Here is a 20,103-nt window from a genome sequence, read left to right on the forward strand (position 1 = left end):
GCAGAGTACCAAAGCCCATATTTATCTCTGACGTAACACTGACGAAGCCAAGAGAATTCCTTGAAGTTCAATGTGCCTCAGAGTGCCATGTGGGAAGTGCCACAGGTCATCCTGTAAGCTGCAAGGTATGATGGATGGAGAAAGCAATTCCATTTTCTTTTCCTATTTAGGAAACATTACACTAAGAAATAAGATACAGGAACGTATCTATGGAAAATGACTTTATTATGATGTGAAAATGTATGAATCAATTCATTAAACTATTGTATACATACTCCAGAAAGTCCTCTGGAATGAAGAAGTCACAAAGTTCCCTAAGAAATTTAATTTCTTTCTATACTGTACCTAATAAATATAATTATACAGTAAATAATAAACAAGTAAACAAGTTTCATAGATAACTTTCTTGAAAAGCAGTCAGGAATTAAATGGGCTGTACATTATTTTTTCCAAATCCTAAACCTGGGAGGTCATTCATCCATCTGATTAAGTCAGACTTTCTATATTTTTATATAATCTTCAGACTAGATAGTGGTTCCCTCATCCTTAGCGCTGACACCAAATGTGACAGTGTTTCCAGACCCCCTTGAAGGTAGGTTGTAAACAGATGGACATTAATAGATAATGAATGGGAACAGAGCACATAAATACCTTTTAAAAAATTAACAAACCTGGATTTCTTTGGACATATGAACAATAAGAAGAAAGAGCCTGCAAAACATATCTAAAATGTTCTCATTCATAGCCCGCTTCTGGTTTTACGCTGTGTGATGAAGGCCACTATTTACTTCTGATGACGAGGGGTCTCTACTCTGGCCAAAGTTGTCAGCAACTGACAGCACTTCACATTCAGCAGTTTCAAACACTCTGTTCAATATCTTTAACCCATGTTCTGCACTTCCAGAAGAATAAGACCCTTGCCAACAAGTTGAGAATAGAGCAGTCCCTGGGAAGGGGGACTAAAGAAGCTGTTTATTTCCCACTATTTCCAGTGCAGGTCTGTGTCACGTTGTTTACATCATGCATCATTCATCTGCTGTGATGAAATGCAACCCTGCATGTTAAAAAAAGACCAGTGAGGATACTGTATCTTTGTGAGAAATGTTTCACATATTTTCCATGGGCAACAACTGCCCCAGCTTCTATTTAAATCTCCGTAGCTCTCTTCAGAGGGCATTATTCACTTCAGGAAGTTCAGTAAGAGGGTGCTTATCACAAGAAGGGGAAAAGCTAGCATGGCAGCAGACAGCACCACAGCTCCTGAAGAAAAGGCAGCCACCACTCCTGGAAAAAGGGCTGTCCACAAAATCCGAATGGCCAACATGGTCTTCAGCTTGGCACGAGGATGGCAGCAGTGGGCATCTGACCACCACGTAAAGCAAGCCCAAGAGCCCTCTGGATGGGTCCCCCCTACAGAAGACTCATCAGCCCAGCCTGTAGAAGAAAGATCCTTTGAAAAATGGACAATACCACCTGTCAAGGACCAAGAAAAAGTGGATGAAAAATCCTCAGCAAAGGAATCAGTAACAATAAGAGAAGCTGAAAAAAAATCAAGGGAATCAGATGAAGCCCTGAAAAAGTTCAGCATTAAAAGCAAAGAGGTGACCAAAACAGTTGTAAGCAAAGCCTATGAACGAGGAGGTGATGTTAGCCTCCTCAGTGAAAGATATGAGAACAACAATAGCAGCTCAGAGATGACCAAGCTCAAAGAAGAATCAAATGCTATTGAAAAAATTCTTAATGGCAAATTATCTCCAACCATAAGGAGAAAGTGTTCAAACATGGTATCAGAGCTGACCAAGGGCTGGAAACAGGTGGAACAAGATGATAGAGAAGGGAGTAAGAAAGAACTGCTGCTTAAGTGTCATGATGACAGCCTGGATGCTGAGGACAGTGGCTATGGAGAAGCAGAGGACAAAACTGAGCCAGAAGACAGTGACCGAGAGGTGACGGCTGTGAGGATTAAACGACCTGTGCCATCTCTGTAAGTAAAATATCTCTGTTACATTATCACACATGGTCAGCAGCCTCATAGAGATGTACAAGTTTTCATGAGGAAGATGAGAGGGAGGGAGAGGGATGGCAGGAAATGGTCAAAGATAACATATTAGTCTTGAAGAGAAAATCCATGAAATATCCCTTTGCATATCCTTGTGCTTAAGTAGTCAGTCAACAACATCTCACTATAGCCTTGGGTTTTAAGTGCTATATACATAAGAGAGACAGGAAGTTATGTTTGGGAATGTTAATTATATTTAGTTCTCACACTGGATTTACTGGTTCATCAAAATTACCACTTACTTCTTAATACTTTAGTCCATATTTCATAGTAACAATTTTTATCTCATCAAGAGCCTACAGCTATTCATATGTTTCAGCAAATGTTAAATCTAAAGCAATATACCTGACAAATAATAGTTCCAAATACATATTCAGTATTTTGCTTAATATAAATTGTAAATAATTCCTGAAGGAATTGGCAGGGAACGTCCAAATTAGTAATTGAAGGAATTACAGTAGATCTTAACAAAAACTGGATTCACTGCTTCTCTTTGGAAGCCTTCCATAGATTTAGAATTCATGAAATCAAAGAATGGAAGCTTTTACAGGATCTGGGACCCTAAATGTACATTAGAAAGCATCCAGCCTGTCTCAATATCTGCAGGACTCATTTGAATCATGCTATATGTTATAGATTATTTGACACAAAGAACATTTGAGCCATAAATATATTCTTCAAATTCAGCGTCTCTCTTTGGGTATGCTATCATAAGGGGCAGGATGGAGGAGAAGTACATTCATTGAATGTGTTGTGGAAGTAGAAGTTCCTGAGATGCAGACTTACTTATGCCTGTAAATTGTGTGAAGAAAAAGGAAGCAGACTCTAATACTTACCTATGGAGTTATTACAGGTTCTATTTTAAATTTTGACTCAAGGAGCAAATTAATAGCATCCAATAATTTTGAGCAATATTTCTCTCAGTAAGAGGCTCCTACTTGAAGATCGCTATGCAAAAGCAGACATATAAAATTTGTAGCCTGGGTAGTAAATAAGTAGTAAACAAGTCTCCTAGAAGGGCAGAGGAACAGCAGAATCTGTTAGAAATTCTCCAGTTTCTTTTTCCAGAGACCTCCAGCAGAAACACCTTTCTAGAAGACAGCTACAGACAGTTGTGCGGTGGCCAGACTTGCCAGTGAGCAGATGCCAAATTAATTCATCCCCCTTCTGTTGATAAAATATCAAGAGATCAACATACCCAATGCTGCAACATGAACAACTGTAGGCAGTTATTACAACACACTGATTGAGCCCTCAGTTTTACAAACTCAATAATGCCTTTGAACTAAGACAGCAGAAAGGAACGTGGTTTCATCTGAACTGTTGCAGTGTGTAAAAGCTCACACGCAGCTGTAAAACGGTGATGAAGGAGAGTGCAGCCTTTGAGGCCAGTAGGCACTGGGCTATGGCTAAGGCACAGCCCAGGTGCTGCCTGCTCGCTTTGCTGGGCAGGGAGGATAGCTGAAGGTGAAACTTAAACCAAATCAGGACTCAGCAGAGCCTATCCACCTGAGCCTGCAAGGAGGGAAAAGGCTGGCACCAGGACGTAGGTTCCTATCAGGAGCAATCCCCGTGTGGGTCTTGAGTCTCCACTGCTTCTACTCTGTTTCCATAACCAGCACACATGTAATGTGAGCGTGACCTGAGCAGGAGGAAATCTGAGCTGAGAAGACAGGATTTTCACCCACCCAACTAGCCTATGTATAAAGGGCAAGCACAGCAACAGGGACTGTAGGATCAGGGCCAGTATGTTCATACCATATCCTAATTGCAATTTCAGCAATGAGAGCTGGGACCAGCACTGATGAAGATGCCAAAACAAATTCTGTGATCTCTGTGCAGACAGGCAGGCAGCAACACCATTCCCGCTGCTCAGATTTTACACCTCACTACTGAGGAGCGTTTACCATGACTGGCATTAGACCATGACTAACATAATGGATTTCAACCATATGGTACTTTTTAGCACAGCTATCTGAGCATACAGAGCTATTTTAACTATTCAGATTGGGGATCAGAGTGATGCTTTGCTGTAGGCTGATCAGTCATCTCCCACAAGGAGCAAATGATTAATAGCCATAGTGAAAAATACTCTCCACTAACCTAGAGCTGAAAGTGTGTGGCCCCTGCTTTTGGGAGAGACCGCATGCAGCATCCTTTGCAAGAAGCTAGGACCTCAAAACCAGGATTTCACAAAGTGAGAAAAGAGGATACATTTGCAGCAGTTATAATCTGTAAATAATCTCAATTCAAACAAATTTCTAATTTAAAAAATGCCATCACAGAAACAAACCAGCTATTTTTCTGTTAAACTTTACTTGTATTTTCCTTCTATGTCTAATGTTCGTACTGCTACCTAGGAAAAAACCTGATTAGCCATACTTACTGAGGTGCAAATGATTGAAGTAGCACCTCTGTGTTACTTAGAGCTCTATTCCAGTGAAATATGACATGAAAGTAATTTTCTGCACTCACAGAGCTGTTATCAGGACTGGATTTTTTTAACTACTCTCTTTTTTAATTTATTTTATAACCTCAGAATACATTATTTTGGCCTGCTACTTTCAGGAATCTTCCACTGTGGCTTAATCTTCTTCAAAGATGCCATAAGTACGTGGCTATTAAAGTAAAACTCCCTTTTTCCTCTCTATATTCCAGCAAAAAGGCATCAGGACCATTTTTTTTCCCTCACACCAGCACCTTCATAATTTCCAGCTGCAGTATTCTGGAATAAGGTTTCTTAACAGAAGGCACATTAACTTCTACAGGCATAGGAAACACTCTTTCATTCCTGCATAGGAGCCAAAGGGATGCAACAGTGCCATGAAACTCAAAACATTAAAAAGGGATCCATACCTTTCTCCTCCAGAAGGGATCATAGGAGACATGGAACATGGACACTGCCCTTTCCAACCCTCACTATTCTATGAATCCAGTAAACAGGTTAAATTAGTTGGTCACTACAAGTGAAGCACTTCTTACAGTGGGTTAACCTTCACAACCTTCACTTTGGATCCACAATCCATTGTGTAGGTGTGGTACAGACATGAAAAAAAATGCTTCTATGTGCATACAGTTTACTGTGTTCACTTGTCATTAAGCTAAGCAATAGAGGAAATGCCCAAAGAGCAGGGAAACAAGGTTTCCTGCAGTTTTGAGCTCTCTCTACTGTTTTGCTAACTGGAGTTTGGTTCTCCGGTGTTACTGCTAACATTCAGCCGACATCACTGGGGAGGCTTCTGGGGACTAAGAAAACAGGTTACTTTCCACAGCCACAGCTCAATGTGTTCCCTAGCAGAGCTCTGTACAGACGCAATGACAGAATGTGGACAGCACAAACACTAGCTCAGACTACCTACAGTTCACCCACAGCATGTGGGATTGGCCTCTAGAGGAAGGAATATCAACAATATGATGTTGTTACACACACACAGAACAATAAACCCTCTTCGAATTACCAAGATCTCTGAAGGTCTTTCCTCATCCTTTGACCTTGATACAAATCTCAGCAGCCTTACGTTTCTTTTGGGCTTTTACCCTGCCAATAGGGATGTGAATTTTGGACTCCAGTACTTGTTCAGAACCTTGTTGTTGTTATTTTAAACACTGACATCTATTGCAGGGGACAGATTTGTCTAGACACTACCTTCTGTTTTCCAGACAAGAATAGCTGAGGACCCAGTCCATACATTTACAGTTATTGTAATCTCTAGCATCAGGGTGGACAGATTTCAGGCTCTGTGAGGCAGGCAGAACCTGGGAGCTGCATAATTGACCAAAGGTTTAGAAAGTGCATGTAACCAGCAACAAACCTGCTTTGCTCCTGTACAGAATTATGTCATTCTCTGCAAAAGCTTGTCAGAATGGGCTCAGTTCTAGGTTGTATGGTGGTAGTGTACATGGGATCAAGTTTTGACCCATGAATTTGCTTTTGAGTGCAAACTGAAACAAACTAAAAGTCCCAAAGAAAGAATTTAGAAGTAGTGAACTCATGCCACCTGGTGGCTAGCATCTCCTCTGGAAAAGCATGGTAAAAGAGTTAAAAGAGATTTATAGCAGAACTATGTAATTAGATGATCAAATGCAAAGCTGAAATGCCCTTTTTGTTTCTTTCAGCGCAAACAGGATTAATGAAGAAGCACGCACCAAAGCCCAGAGGAAATACAGCCCTGTCAATAGCCTGAAGGACAAATGGCAAGAATGGAGTCATCAGCACATCATGTCGCAGAAGCTCAATCCCTTCAGTGAGGAATTTGACCATGAGCTGTCCATGTCCACACGCCTGCACAAAGGAGATGAAGGCTATGGTCGTCCAAAGGAAGGAACCAAAACTGCCGAAAGAGCAAAGAAAGCTGAGGCCCACATCCATAGGGAGATAAGGGACATGTGTTTCATCATTGAATCCATGGCTAGGCCACGGCCTGATGGGAAGATCCAAGTTACATTTGGGGAACTTTTTGACAGATATGTTCGTATTTCGGATAAGGTTGTTGGGATTCTGCTGAGAGCCAGGAAACATGGTCTAGTAGACTTTGAGGGGGAAATGTTATGGCAAGGAAGGGATGATAATGTTGTAATTACTTTATTAAAATGACATGCTACAACCAGAACAACTTGTTTTGGAAAACCTTTCTCCTCCCTTGCTAATAGCATTTGCACACTTTGAATACAAGATTCATCGCATAGAAATTACATTGACCATTTTTCTAAATATGTATTTTATAACTCCTCCATGGTAACGCAAACATGCAAATAGATTTTTCTCTCTACCAGGAGAGCTTGCAGAACACTTCAGTTAATTGCTACATGAAAAACAGAGAAATCCATACTGAATATAAGCAGCTGATCATAAAAAACAATAGCAATACAAGTAGCTACAAATGAATTTCATTTTTTTTAATCGTTCCTACATTCAAGATCTTCCCAATTCTTTTAACTGGGATATCAGTAATATAAACCATGCCAGATCAGAAGTCGAATGACAGTATAAACACAGACCAAGTTTTTGATCTGTGAAAGTGATCCTGTGAACCTATATCTTAATTAGTTTATTTAAATGCATGTAAAAATAGTTGTATTTGATCATAGAATCAAGGATAACACATTTGTTTCTTTTCAAGTAGGATATACAGCTATTATTGCAGTATTATTTTGTGGCAACTATTGATACAACTTATAACATACAAAGACAAAATCCTTTTTATAAATGAGATTTTATATTTAATGTATTTATATAACTAATGTATTTATATAACTAATGTATTATATAGTTGTATATTTAGAGCTATAAATGTTGGAGAGAAAAAACCCAATAGAATGCATAAAAATGTTTTGGGTAGCCGCATAGAAAATACCTCCTAGGAATGCTGTGCAATGTATCATCAGATTATCTATGTAAATATGGTTCTTATAAATACAGGGAAAAATAACATCCAACATATAAAAAAGTCAGGTACTTGTACTGTTCTGTATAACAAAAACTGACTACAGTCAGCATCTTCCATTGAAATGTATCTCTGTGAGAAAAGATACAAAACTGTTCATAACCAAAATCAGTTACCTTTAAGGGAAATGGTGTTTCATACTACACAGAAACACTGGCCTAATTTTACAGTATTTGTCATTTTAACCATTCTGATGCCACTGCAATAAGGAGTAAATGCCAATGAACTAATACTTCTAGGTCTTAAAATTGTTTGTATTATGCACAAAGCTGAGACCTTTTAAAGGTCTGTAATGCTTACTGCATTACATAGATCACCACTTCTCTCAACCACTACTGTACAAATAGCTACCCTGGTAAACAAGTGTTTCATGTGAAAAACATTTGTTTCAGAGCAAGATGCCTGAGCAAGTAATATGCACAATGAAAAAGAAGTGGCTTTTTTCCCCATCAGATTCTTTCAAACTGAAAGAGCAAGTATCTTCTTACAGAAGAAAAGGTATATAAACAACTTGTCTCTGTGATAAAACAAGTATTGCTATCTTATTACGAGAGTACGGATACTCCACTTTGAAGCTCCAAGAAAAAATAAATCAAAAGCATTTGATAAGTTAGTGATACAAGAACTGATTACTATGTCTATCGCTAAGTCCATGTAAATCATTAATATTTTAGATGCAGTTATGTGTTGTGAATCTAGGAAAAAAACCAGGATTCAGCGGAACTTATTTCATGTTTTCTTGAGATCTCAGACTACTCAGGCTGACGTGCAAAAACAACCTGTAGGTGTAATACTTACATATCATAATATTTACTTGCATATTCTTACCTTTACATTTTTATACAATGACTTTCACAAGCTGTCTGAATTGCCTTGAGGATGGTGGTTGTCAAAGGAATACATGAACTACAAATAAAAGCCGTAATTGAGTATTTCTCTAGGTGACTGCTGTTGGAAATGCTGTTGAATGCTTCACTAAAGTCTAGGGAGGAAACATCTACAGCCTTTTGCTCATTCACTAAGCAGGTCACCCCGTAATAAGATCAGGTTAGTCAAGCAGGACCTGCCTTTCATAAACCCCTGCTGACTGGCCCTGATCACCTGGTTGTCCTGTAGGTGCCACTGAAGACCCTCAAGATGATCTGCTCCATAACCTTCCCTGAGTTCAATCTAACAGGTCTGTAGCTTCCCAGACACTGCTTCTGGCCCCTCTGGTAGATGGGTGTCACGTTTGTTCACTTCCAGCTAACTGGGATCTCCCCAGTCACACAGGACTGCTGACAAATGATGGAAAGTGGCTTCATGAGCCTTTCTGCCAACTCTTTCAGTATCCTTCCATAGACACCATCTGCCCCATAGACTTGTGTGTGTCTGAGTGGTATGAAAGGTCACTGTCCATTCTCCCTTGGATTATAGGAACTTCATCCTGCTCCCTGTTCCTGTCCTCCAGCTCAGGGGGAGCTGGAACAACCAGTTCTTACTGTTAAAAACTGAGGTAAAGATGGCATTAAGTACCTCAATCTTTTCCTCATCCTTTGTCACTGTCGCGTTCCCCCCCCCCCGCATCCAATAAAGAATGGAGATACTCCTTATCCCTCTTTTTGTTGCTAATGTGTTTACAGAAACAATGCTTTCTTCTTGTGTATAAGAACATCCAGATATATGTGCACTTATACTTACCATATAGGCTAAAAACTAGATTGTAGGTTTAAAGAAAGCATTTGAAGGGTAAAAAAGACTAGCCTTCAAGCTCACAAGACCTCTTCAAAAACCTTGCACTTAATTGCTTAGATGAGCTGTGTAATAATGTTATCACTACATACGTGATCAGGTCACTACAGGTAACTTCTTAAGCTCCATTCACAATCATCACAATGCAATGTTAAAAGCTTTTGCAACAATTTCTATTTTCCCCACTAAAAGTATTTCCAACTGGAAAAGAAAACAACATCATTCCACACCTTTGAGTAGGCAGTAACATACAACGCCTTCTGAATTGTTAAAAGCAGGTACTGGCTTTGTGTAAGAGAAATATTAAATATTGTTATGATGTATGGAACTGTTTCATGTAAGTTATGTGTTTTATAACATTTTTACTTAGAGATGTGGGACAAGTTTATCCATGGAAAGCAGGTGAAAACAAATGTGAATTAATTAAGAACCAACTGAAATACCCAGTCTTACTCTCCTACTATGTTGTGTTACATTCCTGTGGAACTAGTGTGACCTCTGCCAAATTTAAATATTCTACTTAAATTCAAAGTAGTTAGACAATAAAGGTCAAAACCTGCTTGATTAAAGCAATCTTCACAGATTTCAAGACCTCTCCTAATTCTGACTTGTTAAAAAAATTAAACTCTTAAACTTTGAGATAGAGTGAGCAACTCTTCATTACTTTCATGGTAGCTTACTCCTGCACGTTATTCTTTTAAATAATGCATTTACCCCCTAAGTGTTTTATTTGAAACTGATTTCCTTCCAGTAAGTAACAGATCTCCCTCATTTTTCTGCTGGAGGCTTGTGCTGCTCTTGCAAACGTGCAGTTTGCAGAAAAGCAAAGTTCTTTCCTTGGTCCTGAAAGAAAGTGTCCTCCTGTAAGAGCTGTATTATATATTTTATATTTTTATATATTATAACTATATATTATAATATTTTCCATATTCTGTATGTATTTTACATGCTTATTTGTATTGGAAGAAATAGGTTTGACTTTCACACCTTTGTATTTTTTTTTCTAGTCTTACATCAATTGCTGCAGTGCATAAAGCAAGAGGACGGATCAGTGAGTGGGTATGCCACACAGAGGAAATTGGGTCCCTCCTCCGTGGCATTATTTCCTCCTTTAAAATGTTGCTGTACTTCCAAGGGCTCAATGTTAAAGCTAGTTTTTAAAACTGTGTAGTAGAAAGTATAACATTTGTGGTGAGATGTTCCATCATCACTGATCACAATATTGTAAGCCCTGTTGCCCGTTACTCCAGCTGCTATGTATACATTGCACCACATCACATCAACATCTTAACTGAAGTCACTCCTGCCATCGTGTGGCACATTGAAAGTAGTTTAGTGTTCAACACCATGTGTATTACTAGCAGTGTAACTATTACAAAAGAAAATCAACAAGGATTACAAAGCTTGTCAGATGATCAGGACAGGAAAAAGCAGAGCTTAAACGGACCTGCCACTGGGGATAGTGCAGTGGGATAGCCAGCAGGACCACTATGTGGTTTGTACATATTGCACTACAGGTACACCATTCAACTCAACTGGATGCTCTCTTTGTTCCAGTGCCACCCTGTAGCTTTTTTTTTCATATTGCAGTAGCATGTACTCTTATAGGATAAAGAATACAAGTTTGTTCCCCTTAATTGAGCTCCCTATTGCTGTGACAACAGTAAACCACTGTGATGACCTGTTCATGTAGAAAGGAAGAACATAAATGTGAGATTTAAGACTCACATCCTGAATGAGGAATACAAGGAAGTATTAAAACCAAAATTAATGTTTTAATTTGAATTTGAATAAGCAGTTGTGGCTTAACCCTAGCTGGCAACTAATTCAGTATTTATACAAGCATGATTGCCACTGTACTGCTTATCATACTGTTATTTCCACTCCCCCCCTCCATGTGCTTTCCCAATACTCAGAGACATTCAGCTACTGAAAGTTTTCCTGTGCTTTTATATAACCCTCCAAAGTGTAATTCTGCATAAAATTCTTCACAGTAGCATTTAAAATCTAAATAAGCTTTTTTGCAATATAAGCTTAGGGTAAAGACTAGGCACTTGAATTCATTTAGGTTTTTTTTTTGGCAAGGATAATGCAAGATGCCTTTTGTTTTTCATTCCTTGAAAATAGCTGAAGCATCTTTTACAGTTTTCCACTAGGCTTTCAAAAACCAAAAATCCACAAAAGGATGAACAAATACATCCTATGGATTCAGCAGAGTTATTAAATGAACAGCAACAATCTCTATTTGTGCTTCTAAGTAAACTTCAGCTTCTAAATAAACTCCAACTCAAGTTTATTTCTACATATATTTAGATTTATTTGCTATACATCACTGTGACCTTATAGTACTTAAAATCCAGTACAGGATATTTTATTTTTTTTTTTGCTGTTGTGATAATCAGTCTTAACTCCACAAAGACAATAATACTGCTGTGGAAGACCAAAGGGGAGAAAAGCCATTTCATTTTATTTACAGTTTTTTATTTTGTAAACATTTAGTCTACACATTGTACTAAGTTCTAGTAAGGATAAAGAGCTATACATAGAGACAGGAAACAAAGCCCTGTATTTCTATTCATATTAAGCATTAGCATATTATAGATGAAACATCTGCCCTTTCTCATTCCCATAGCAGTAAGCTGTCTTCAAATAAGTTTTTAAAACTTTCCAGAGATGTAAATATTCTGAAATAATGTACAACTACATCTACTCAAGCCAACCCATTTGGCTTTTATTCCATTTCTAGAATAATTTAAAGTGCTATAAGCAACCCGTCCATCAACACTTTTCTATAATAACAAAACTACTTTGAACATTAATTTACAAGATAATATACAATGTTCATCTGAAATAGCTGAAATTTCAGCACAAAGTCAGTCACTGTCACACTTAACAGCAATTTTTTTGTTTTGTTTTTTTTTTTCTTTTTTGTATTGTTTTGTTTTGCAGAACATAGAATAAAAGCTTTGAAACAAACGGTTCTGTTTTGCTGTTATTGCCACAATGGCTTATAATTTTTCCTACAAAAGTGGACAAGAGCTACTGAAACTGGATTCTAGCCTGTCATTTTTTTTTTGAGGTCACATGACAGTAAGTTTGCATATTCCACAAGTCTACTGAATTACAATATTGTCTACCTATAGTACATTATCTCATTTTAATCAGAGCTGGTGCTAACTGTAAATTTACAACATAGACCCACTTAAAAACATCACAACTATTTGTTTCTTTGGACAGGAATAAGCTATATTCTTGGAGTTGATGTGCTACACGGCCACAACAGTATAACAGTATATATCTGACACTTTATGTTGAAGAAAGATGCAGCTGTTTCTGTATTTTTAATGCCCTGCTATAGCTACAAATTGTTCACCAAGTTCTGCTTGCTTTAGCCTTTTAATTTTGTGGAACTATCATATTCCCTTGCTATTTTGTAAGTCCTTGCTGCGTAGCTCAGTATTGTCAGTATTTGTCCCAAACCTGCAGATTATTAACAGCTTGTGCAAAACACTCTTTAATACAATCAGCATGCAGCTAGAACACATATTAACCGACTTTTTTTTTCTAAACATGAACAATAAACAAGACAAGTGGCACTGTTGACTTTGGATATCTTCTAACTTAAGCATATGTGTACTGGTATGTGCTAAGGAATGCTAGGCTTCTCACCCCTTTGTGGCACCATATGAACTAGCCCATCATTGCTCTGGCCCAATCCCTGCAGTACTGCTGCCAAATACCCACACGCAGCTTTCTTTTTTATCAGTTCACAGAGGGCAACTTCATTCATAGACTTAATTTGAATACAAAAATAATAACCTATATTCAATAAAGCAGCCCCCTAGTAGGATTGTAGAAAGGTGTGTGTGGGGAAACCTGGGAGGCAACTGCAATGAGGATAAGAGTATTTTGTAGGCTGCAAGGTTTAAAGTAACTGATGTTAATCTTTAGTTCATGTGGTCTCTATTTTGTAAAAGCATCTACAGCTTAGAAAACTTGTGACAGTATGTTACAGACATGAGGGCATGAAAAAGGGTTTGCTATTTAAAAATAAGAACTAGATGGCCACGCTGAAAACTTACAAAAAAACCCCAAAAAACAGGAAGGTAAAATGGTGTGTTATATTGCTCCTAGGGATTTTTGAGCTGCACTGATTAATGTCAGGTTTGGGACAACACCCTGTAGAAATAGTGAAATACTCATTCGAAAGCCCATATTTCTATGTCTTGAATAATGAAGTCTTCTTGTTTAGAAAGTGTGCGATTCCCAAATGTTTTACATGAATGACTTCTTCCATGGTAGAGATCACCATCCAGCCAAAGAGCAAACTCCCCTCTGCAAGACAGACAACATATTAAAGCAAGACTGAGGGAGTAAGCATTAAACTTATGAATATATCTTTCATTCAGTATTCAAGAATGAATAGGAACTATGGAATTCTTTTTTAACACAAATACTTCAAAGATGTTGATAAATTTCAAGCTGCAAAGGCTTTTTTTCTTTTACTATTTATTAATGTGTGAATATCTTCATTCAGATATGCTGAAATAAAAAAACTAAACAGAATTCCTCAGTTTTCAGCCTCTTCCATATGTATTAAGAAAAAGGCATTACAGTACTCTTAAATGTGAAGAGAATGCTGATAAATAAGGGAAATATCCCAGGAGCTTATACACTTGAATGGATAAGGAAAGTATGATTTCCAATTTCTGAATTTCGTATGATTTCTGAAGACACTGGCATGTCTTAGGATGGCACAATTTCAGTTCAAGCCTCTTCTAGTTACACATATTTTTCACATTTGCATATCTTCAGAATTAGAATGTGTCTATTCTGAATATACCAAGACAACCACACAAGCAAAGCATGCAAAGCATCATAACCTCGGAGGGCTGAAACTTCACACCACAGTATGCTGAAGACAAACCTCCAGTTTAAGTTTACTCAACCCAGGAATCTGAACACCCAACATACTAAATCTTTCTTGGCTAGAAGAGTCCTATGCTATCAAACTGAAGTCAGTTCCAAATTTTCTTTTCAAAGGTGTGCAGACATGCCCACTTTAACAGACTCTTAATGACAGAAATTTTAACTTACCCTCCTCCACCAAAAGCAAGGGAATCCATGTCTCCTTTAATGAAGAACATGTTGTCTCCAGTCCATTTGAAAACCTAATAAAAAACCCCAAGAAACAACCAGAACGGATTAGCAAGTTAAAATACCTGAACTTCTCATCTGGTGGAGAGAAATCAAACATCAATAAGAAAGACTAGGGGTGGCTAGGGGCCAGCTGAATGAAGTCAGACAGTTTACACAGAAAATGCAGAGAAAAGATACACACAGACAAAAATTTTCTTATGTTCCATAATATTTAAAGTAAAATCATTCTAAAATAGGTTTTATTGAGCACTGAAACTTCTACACAAGTAACAGAAAATACACTTACATTTTATTCCCTATAAAAGGATGTAGTTTGTGAATTTTCAGACACCTAGTAGAATTAAGACTAGTAGAAAAATCTTCTGTACAATGAAAGAGTTGGGTTAAGTTTTTTTGACTACGCAACACTACTGAGTTACCGTGCACTTACCGATTCTGTGACAGAGCTAGTATGATGACTTTTTTAGGCCAATTCCTAGATTTTCCAAAGTTATTTACTGTTAGATTTATTCAGTAAGTATTTTAAGATAATGCATATGGAAAAAAGCAAAGGCATATAGTTATTATTACTTACCTCAAAATCTGGACAAAAAGTGAACATGAAGGTCTCCCCAGTGCCATAAAAACCATCACTGACTTTAAATGGTTCAGATGCCAGCGCGCCAAAAACCTGGAAGAAAAATTATGCAAACAAAAAATTCTTAAAGAAAACTACACAGCATCTGAGACTCTTTAATGATAATAACTGACAAACACATCAGGTTGTAAGCGCTGCCAGATGTGGAATTTGCTATAGGATAAGCACCTGTATGGCATTATGGCTCCAAATGCATTGATTAAGAGATGGCATCGTGCTCTGTGGTGCAATAAAATAAAATGACAATGAAAAAAAAAAGGTAAGAGAACTCTTTCTCAAACAAAAGTGAACACAGTAAAAAAAAAATAAATCAAAGAGATAAAAACTGAACTCTGGAAATTCTCAGATATAATGTATGTATTTTTAAAATTTCAAACCAAAAGGTTCTTGCTCCTCTTCCACTTCAACTAGGCTATTTTCAGCAAGTTCCTAGCTGCGAGTTACTTTGCATGCAATTTACTCATTCCAATACAGGTATCGGGTTAGCACTGTTTAATTTGTCTTTAACTAAGACTTTAACTAAGCCTTTGATGGGTAGTAAAAGTATTTATAATATTCAGGAATAAGAACATTACAAGAGCTGTAAAGAGGCCTAAGGGCCGATTACTGGATTTTTAAGTCTGTTCAAAGTAGAATAGATTTTTCAGGAACTAGGATAACTAGGAAAACCCCTGCATAGTTATGCAAAATCAACTATACATCATGAAGTGCAGTACTGCCAAAGTAAGTATTTCTGTTGCTAGTAGGAAGACAGTTTCAACATCTGCAAAAGCAGGAATTAGGTGTTAAATTTTTAAACAGCTGTCAGAGTGTACACCAGAACTTGGTGTGTTCAGCATATGCCAGTAGATAGCCCATAACAATTGAAATGTAGAGATCTATAGATTTGTTGGGCACCTTTATTAGAGGATAACCTAGAATTGACTGCAGCAGGCAATTTAGGTGTCTCAGATTCCAACTTTCAACTAGACAACCAATAGGACAAGAGGTAACAGCCTTAAGCTGTGCAGGTGAGGTTTAGATTGGATATTAGGAAAAAAATCTTCACAGAGAGGATGATCAGGCATTGGAACAGGCTGTCCTGGGACGTGGTAGAATTATGGTCCCTGGAAGTGTTTAAAAACCATGTAGATGAGGCTGCCATTGACATGGTTTAGTGGTGGTCTTGTCAGTCCTGGGGTAATGGCTGGACTTGATGATTTTAAAGGTCTTTCTAACCTAGCTGATTCTATGATTCCTACATGCTGGTGGCAAGATAACCCTATGAGAAAAGGGACATTTTCTTTCTGGGACAGGTATCCAGGTACTAAGAAATAGATATCTTAGAAATTAATCTTGAGAAGCTTCAAGTTTTTCCTTTAGAGAAGGAAAATTACCAAAGTACATTTACAAGGCTGCTGGGTCTGTTGAGACATCATATCTACTGAATAACATTTATCTTCAAGAATAAATAGTAAATGAAGAAAACATTCCCTTTCAAGGAACTTCTGGGAAAGAGTGCCCTACTAGCTAAAATTTAGAAGGCATTTTTCTTTTTAAGGGATTTCTGAGGCAGGAAACAGAAGGAAAAAAAAAATCAAGTTGTTACTTGAATTAGAAAATATACCCTTCAGGTACAGTTTTCAGATCTGCTGAATGGCATGAGGTGATATGAGCCCATGCTTCTGAAAACTAAAAACCATAGTTACCATAGGGGAATGGGTAAGTGAAGTAAATGTTACAGGTTTTGCAGTGGTTCAGTTAATTCCTCATGACAGCAGTAACTGGCTTCCACAGGAGAGCACAGAAGTTTCAGAAAGAAAGAATTAAAGTGTCATGGTGCCTGTAATGTTCACCTGTTATTAGAGAGAATGTTTGCTATTCAAAGGGTGAGATGTGAACCCCTTTCTGTAACTCATACCTGAGTCAAAGGAGCATAGAGTAAAACTAGAGACTCAAGGAACAAAAATTAATAATGCAGCAAAGATCCAACAGCTTTCAAATGGGAGAGAGATGGTAGCTGCAATCACAGAATGTAGCAAGAAACACTGACCACAGCTGGCAATAACATTCCAACTCAAGATCTTCAGTCATCAGAAAGTTTTACAAACTATTTCTCATACTTTAATTGCATTAAAAAAAAAATTGAAAGTAAATTCAGTAATTGGGGATTATGAAACTCATGCACTGTGACAGCAAACATGTACCACCAAAGAATTTCCTAGAAACAGTCTGCTAGAGGATTGCTTGACACATTTTGAAAAGTCTCTACAGAACTACCAAGGAGAAAACCAGCTTTATACACAAAGTTTTATTTCCCATGTCAGACTGAAGTGACAGCTACTACTTTATACTCATTTTTTCTTGATAGGTCACCTGCCCTCACACAATTTTCCTACCTGTCCATCACTGTCTTTGATAACCAACAGCACAGGTGTGTCTAGTCCCATCATTGTTCGATACAAAGTCTTCAAGCTCATGCCGTGCTTTGCAGTACTGTAGACAAGAGTCCATGGATAGCCAATGGTCCGCGGTGGAAGAGACTTTGTGAGCTGTTAACAAGATTATAACGACACTCTTAATGTAACACATAACAAGTTCAAGAGCAAAGGATGCTTGGTTTCCAGTTCTTGTGCCTTTGAATGCAGTTAGCCTTAACCCAAACCGTCAATAAACACACTAAATGAGATGACTTTGGACTAGAAAGCAAGAACTGCAGTGAAAGCCAATCTGTTTTCAAGGAAGAATAAGAGTAAAGACACAGACTAGTATTGTCACAGTGTACCTAAAGTTCTGGTAATACAGAAAGCAACACTTTATATATAAATTGTGCTGTCCTTCTGCACTTAGACACACACAAGTCTATGGGGTCAGATGGGACCACCCAAGAATTCTAAGGGAGGTGGCAGAAGTGCTCACAGAGCCACTTTGCATCATTTATCATCAGTCCTGGATAATGGGGGAGATTCCAGTTTGCTGTAGGTTACCAAATGTGCCACCCATCTACCAGAAGGACCAGAAGGAAGATCTAGGAACCATAGACCTGTCAGTCTGACCTCGGTGTCACAGAATCAGAATAGTTAAGAGTTGGAAAAGACCTTAAGATCATCCAGTTCCCAACCCCCCTGCCATGGGCAGGGACAAAGGGTATGGAGCAGAGCACCCTGACTGCCATTAGTGGCACTTACAGGACAAGAAGGTGATCTGGGTCAGCCAGCATGGGTTTACGAAAGGCAGGTCCTGCTTGACTAGCCTGATCTCCTTCTATAACAGGGTGATCTGCTTAGTGAATGAGCGAAAGCCTGGGGGTGCTTTCTCCTTAGATCTCTGTAAAGCATTTGGCAGGAATTCTCACAGCATTCTCTAAGAGAAAATGGCTGCTCAGGGCTTGCATGGGTGCACTCTTCAGTGAGGAAGAACAGGCTGGATGGCCAGGCCTGAAGATTGGTGGTGAATTAAATCCAGTTGGCAGTTAGTCACAAGGGGTGCTCCCCATGGTCCAGTACTGGGGACATTTTTGTTTAATATCTTTATCAATGATCTGGGTAAAGGGATCAAGTGCACTCTCAGGAAGTTTGCAGGTGACATCAAGACTCTACAGAGGGATCTGGATAGGCTGGATCAATGGGCCAAGGCCAATTGCATGAGGTTCAACTAGGCCCAGTGCCAGGTCCTGCACTTGGGTCAAACCAACCCCATGCAATGCTACAGGCTTGGAGAAGAGTGGCTGGAAAGCTGTTTGGCAGAAAAGGTTCTGGGTGAACATGAGCCGGCTTGTGCCCAGGTGACCAAGAAGGCCAATGTGATGAGACAGACACTGATGTGCTGGAGAACACACAAAGAAGGGCAACAAAACTGGTGAAGGGTCTGGAGCACAAGTCTTATGGGGAGTAGATGAGGTAATCTGGTGTTGCTTAGCCTGGAGAATAGGAGGTAGTAGTGAGGTGGGTGTCAGTCTCTTCTCCCCAGTAACACACAATAGTACAAGAGAAAATGGCCTCAAGTTGCACTGGGGAAGGCTTATGCTGGATATTAGGAAAAAATTCTTCCACAAAAATGTTAATGAGCATTAGAACAGGCTGCCCAGGGAAGTGCTGGAGACACCATCCCTGGAGGTATTTAAAAGATGTGTGGATGTTGCACTTAGGGATATGTTTTAGTGGTGGACTTGGCAGTGTTAGGTTAATGGCTAGACTTGATCTTAAGGGTCTTTTCCAACTGAAATGATTCTGTACCATTTAACACCACACAAGGTCTTCCTACTAGTGTGTTTCACACTATGGTCATGGAATTTGTGATATATTAATGTACAACACTAAAAGTACCGGACATAAGTTAATACCTTTTCAATTTGTTCTGGCTGTAATAATTCACTGGGATCACTAAGATTTGGCCGGAATGCTTCAGGCTCCAGGTCTGGTTTGATATTTGTCTCCTGTTTTGAACTGATGTCTTCTCTTGTTGTTATCTACAACAAGAACAGTAATAAAGTAAATACTTGCCATTCTATTAGCAGGGCAGATAAATTTTGTATGTTTAAAAATCATGCAGCTGCTGATTTGGTTATGCAACTCCTTCAGAAGTTAAGAAATACCTTAGATTTGACCTGACCAAAATTTGCACTGTTTCCAATAGCAAGCCCATGTTCAACTATATACTAACAATAAATTACAGTCACCCACTCACAGAAGAAACCCATGGTATTATGTTAAAAAAATGAGTCCTCACATGCAGCTGAAGGACTTAAAGCGCTTCTCAGAGGTCAGCTTACAAAGTTCTTTCATTTTAATACTGGTATAGCATTCACATGAAATCTAATTAAACCCTCCCAGACAGAAAAGAAATTGAAAGTTCAACATAGATATTTCTCAGCAGCTTCTCATTCAATACTCTTTTAAAGAGTACTTGCAAAAGTTTTCAGATATGTAGTAGACACATGGAAAGTCTGCTATCAAGTATTTTCAGTAAACCAACTGAATGGAGCCTGAGAATATTTCTGCTCCATAAGCCCATCTGCTGGAGTACTTATGGAAACCAAAGAAGAAAGAATTGAGAAGAGAAAGCAGAAGTAATACTTATCCTGCACAGTGAGC

General features: G+C 38.5%; 2 protein-coding genes across 7 annotated transcripts in view; one reads left to right on the forward strand and one right to left on the reverse strand.

Moving 5' to 3' along the window:
• Nucleotides 1-1,235: 1,235 nt before the first annotated feature.
• On the forward strand, nucleotides 1,236-6,653 carry ABRA (actin binding Rho activating protein). Its single transcript, XM_005150919.2, has 2 exons — nucleotides 1,236-1,984; nucleotides 6,176-6,653. Exons 1-2 carry the CDS (start codon nucleotides 1,236-1,238, stop codon nucleotides 6,651-6,653), a joined length of 1,227 nt encoding a protein of 408 aa, XP_005150976.2.
• Nucleotides 6,654-11,526: 4,873 nt separating this feature from the next.
• OXR1 (oxidation resistance 1) overlaps nucleotides 11,527-20,103 on the reverse strand; it is a 218,297-nt gene continuing 209,720 nt past the window's right edge. For all 6 annotated transcript variants that reach the window (XM_031050634.2, XM_031050633.2, XM_031050631.2 and 3 more), the window contains 5 exons: nucleotides 19,353-19,478; nucleotides 17,410-17,562; nucleotides 14,969-15,064; nucleotides 14,332-14,405; nucleotides 11,527-13,569 (listed from right to left, as the gene is read on the reverse strand). In XM_031050634.2, the coding sequence (XP_030906494.1) occupies nucleotides 13,434-13,569; nucleotides 14,332-14,405; nucleotides 14,969-15,064; nucleotides 17,410-17,562; nucleotides 19,353-19,478 (585 nt within the window). In that variant the 3' untranslated portion in view covers nucleotides 11,527-13,433. The remainder of the gene's footprint in view (nucleotides 13,570-14,331; nucleotides 14,406-14,968; nucleotides 15,065-17,409; nucleotides 17,563-19,352; nucleotides 19,479-20,103) is intronic.

Source organism: Melopsittacus undulatus, chromosome 1 (assembly GCF_012275295.1).
Source record: "Melopsittacus undulatus isolate bMelUnd1 chromosome 1, bMelUnd1.mat.Z, whole genome shotgun sequence".
NCBI classification, from domain to species: domain Eukaryota; kingdom Metazoa; phylum Chordata; class Aves; order Psittaciformes; family Psittaculidae; genus Melopsittacus; species Melopsittacus undulatus.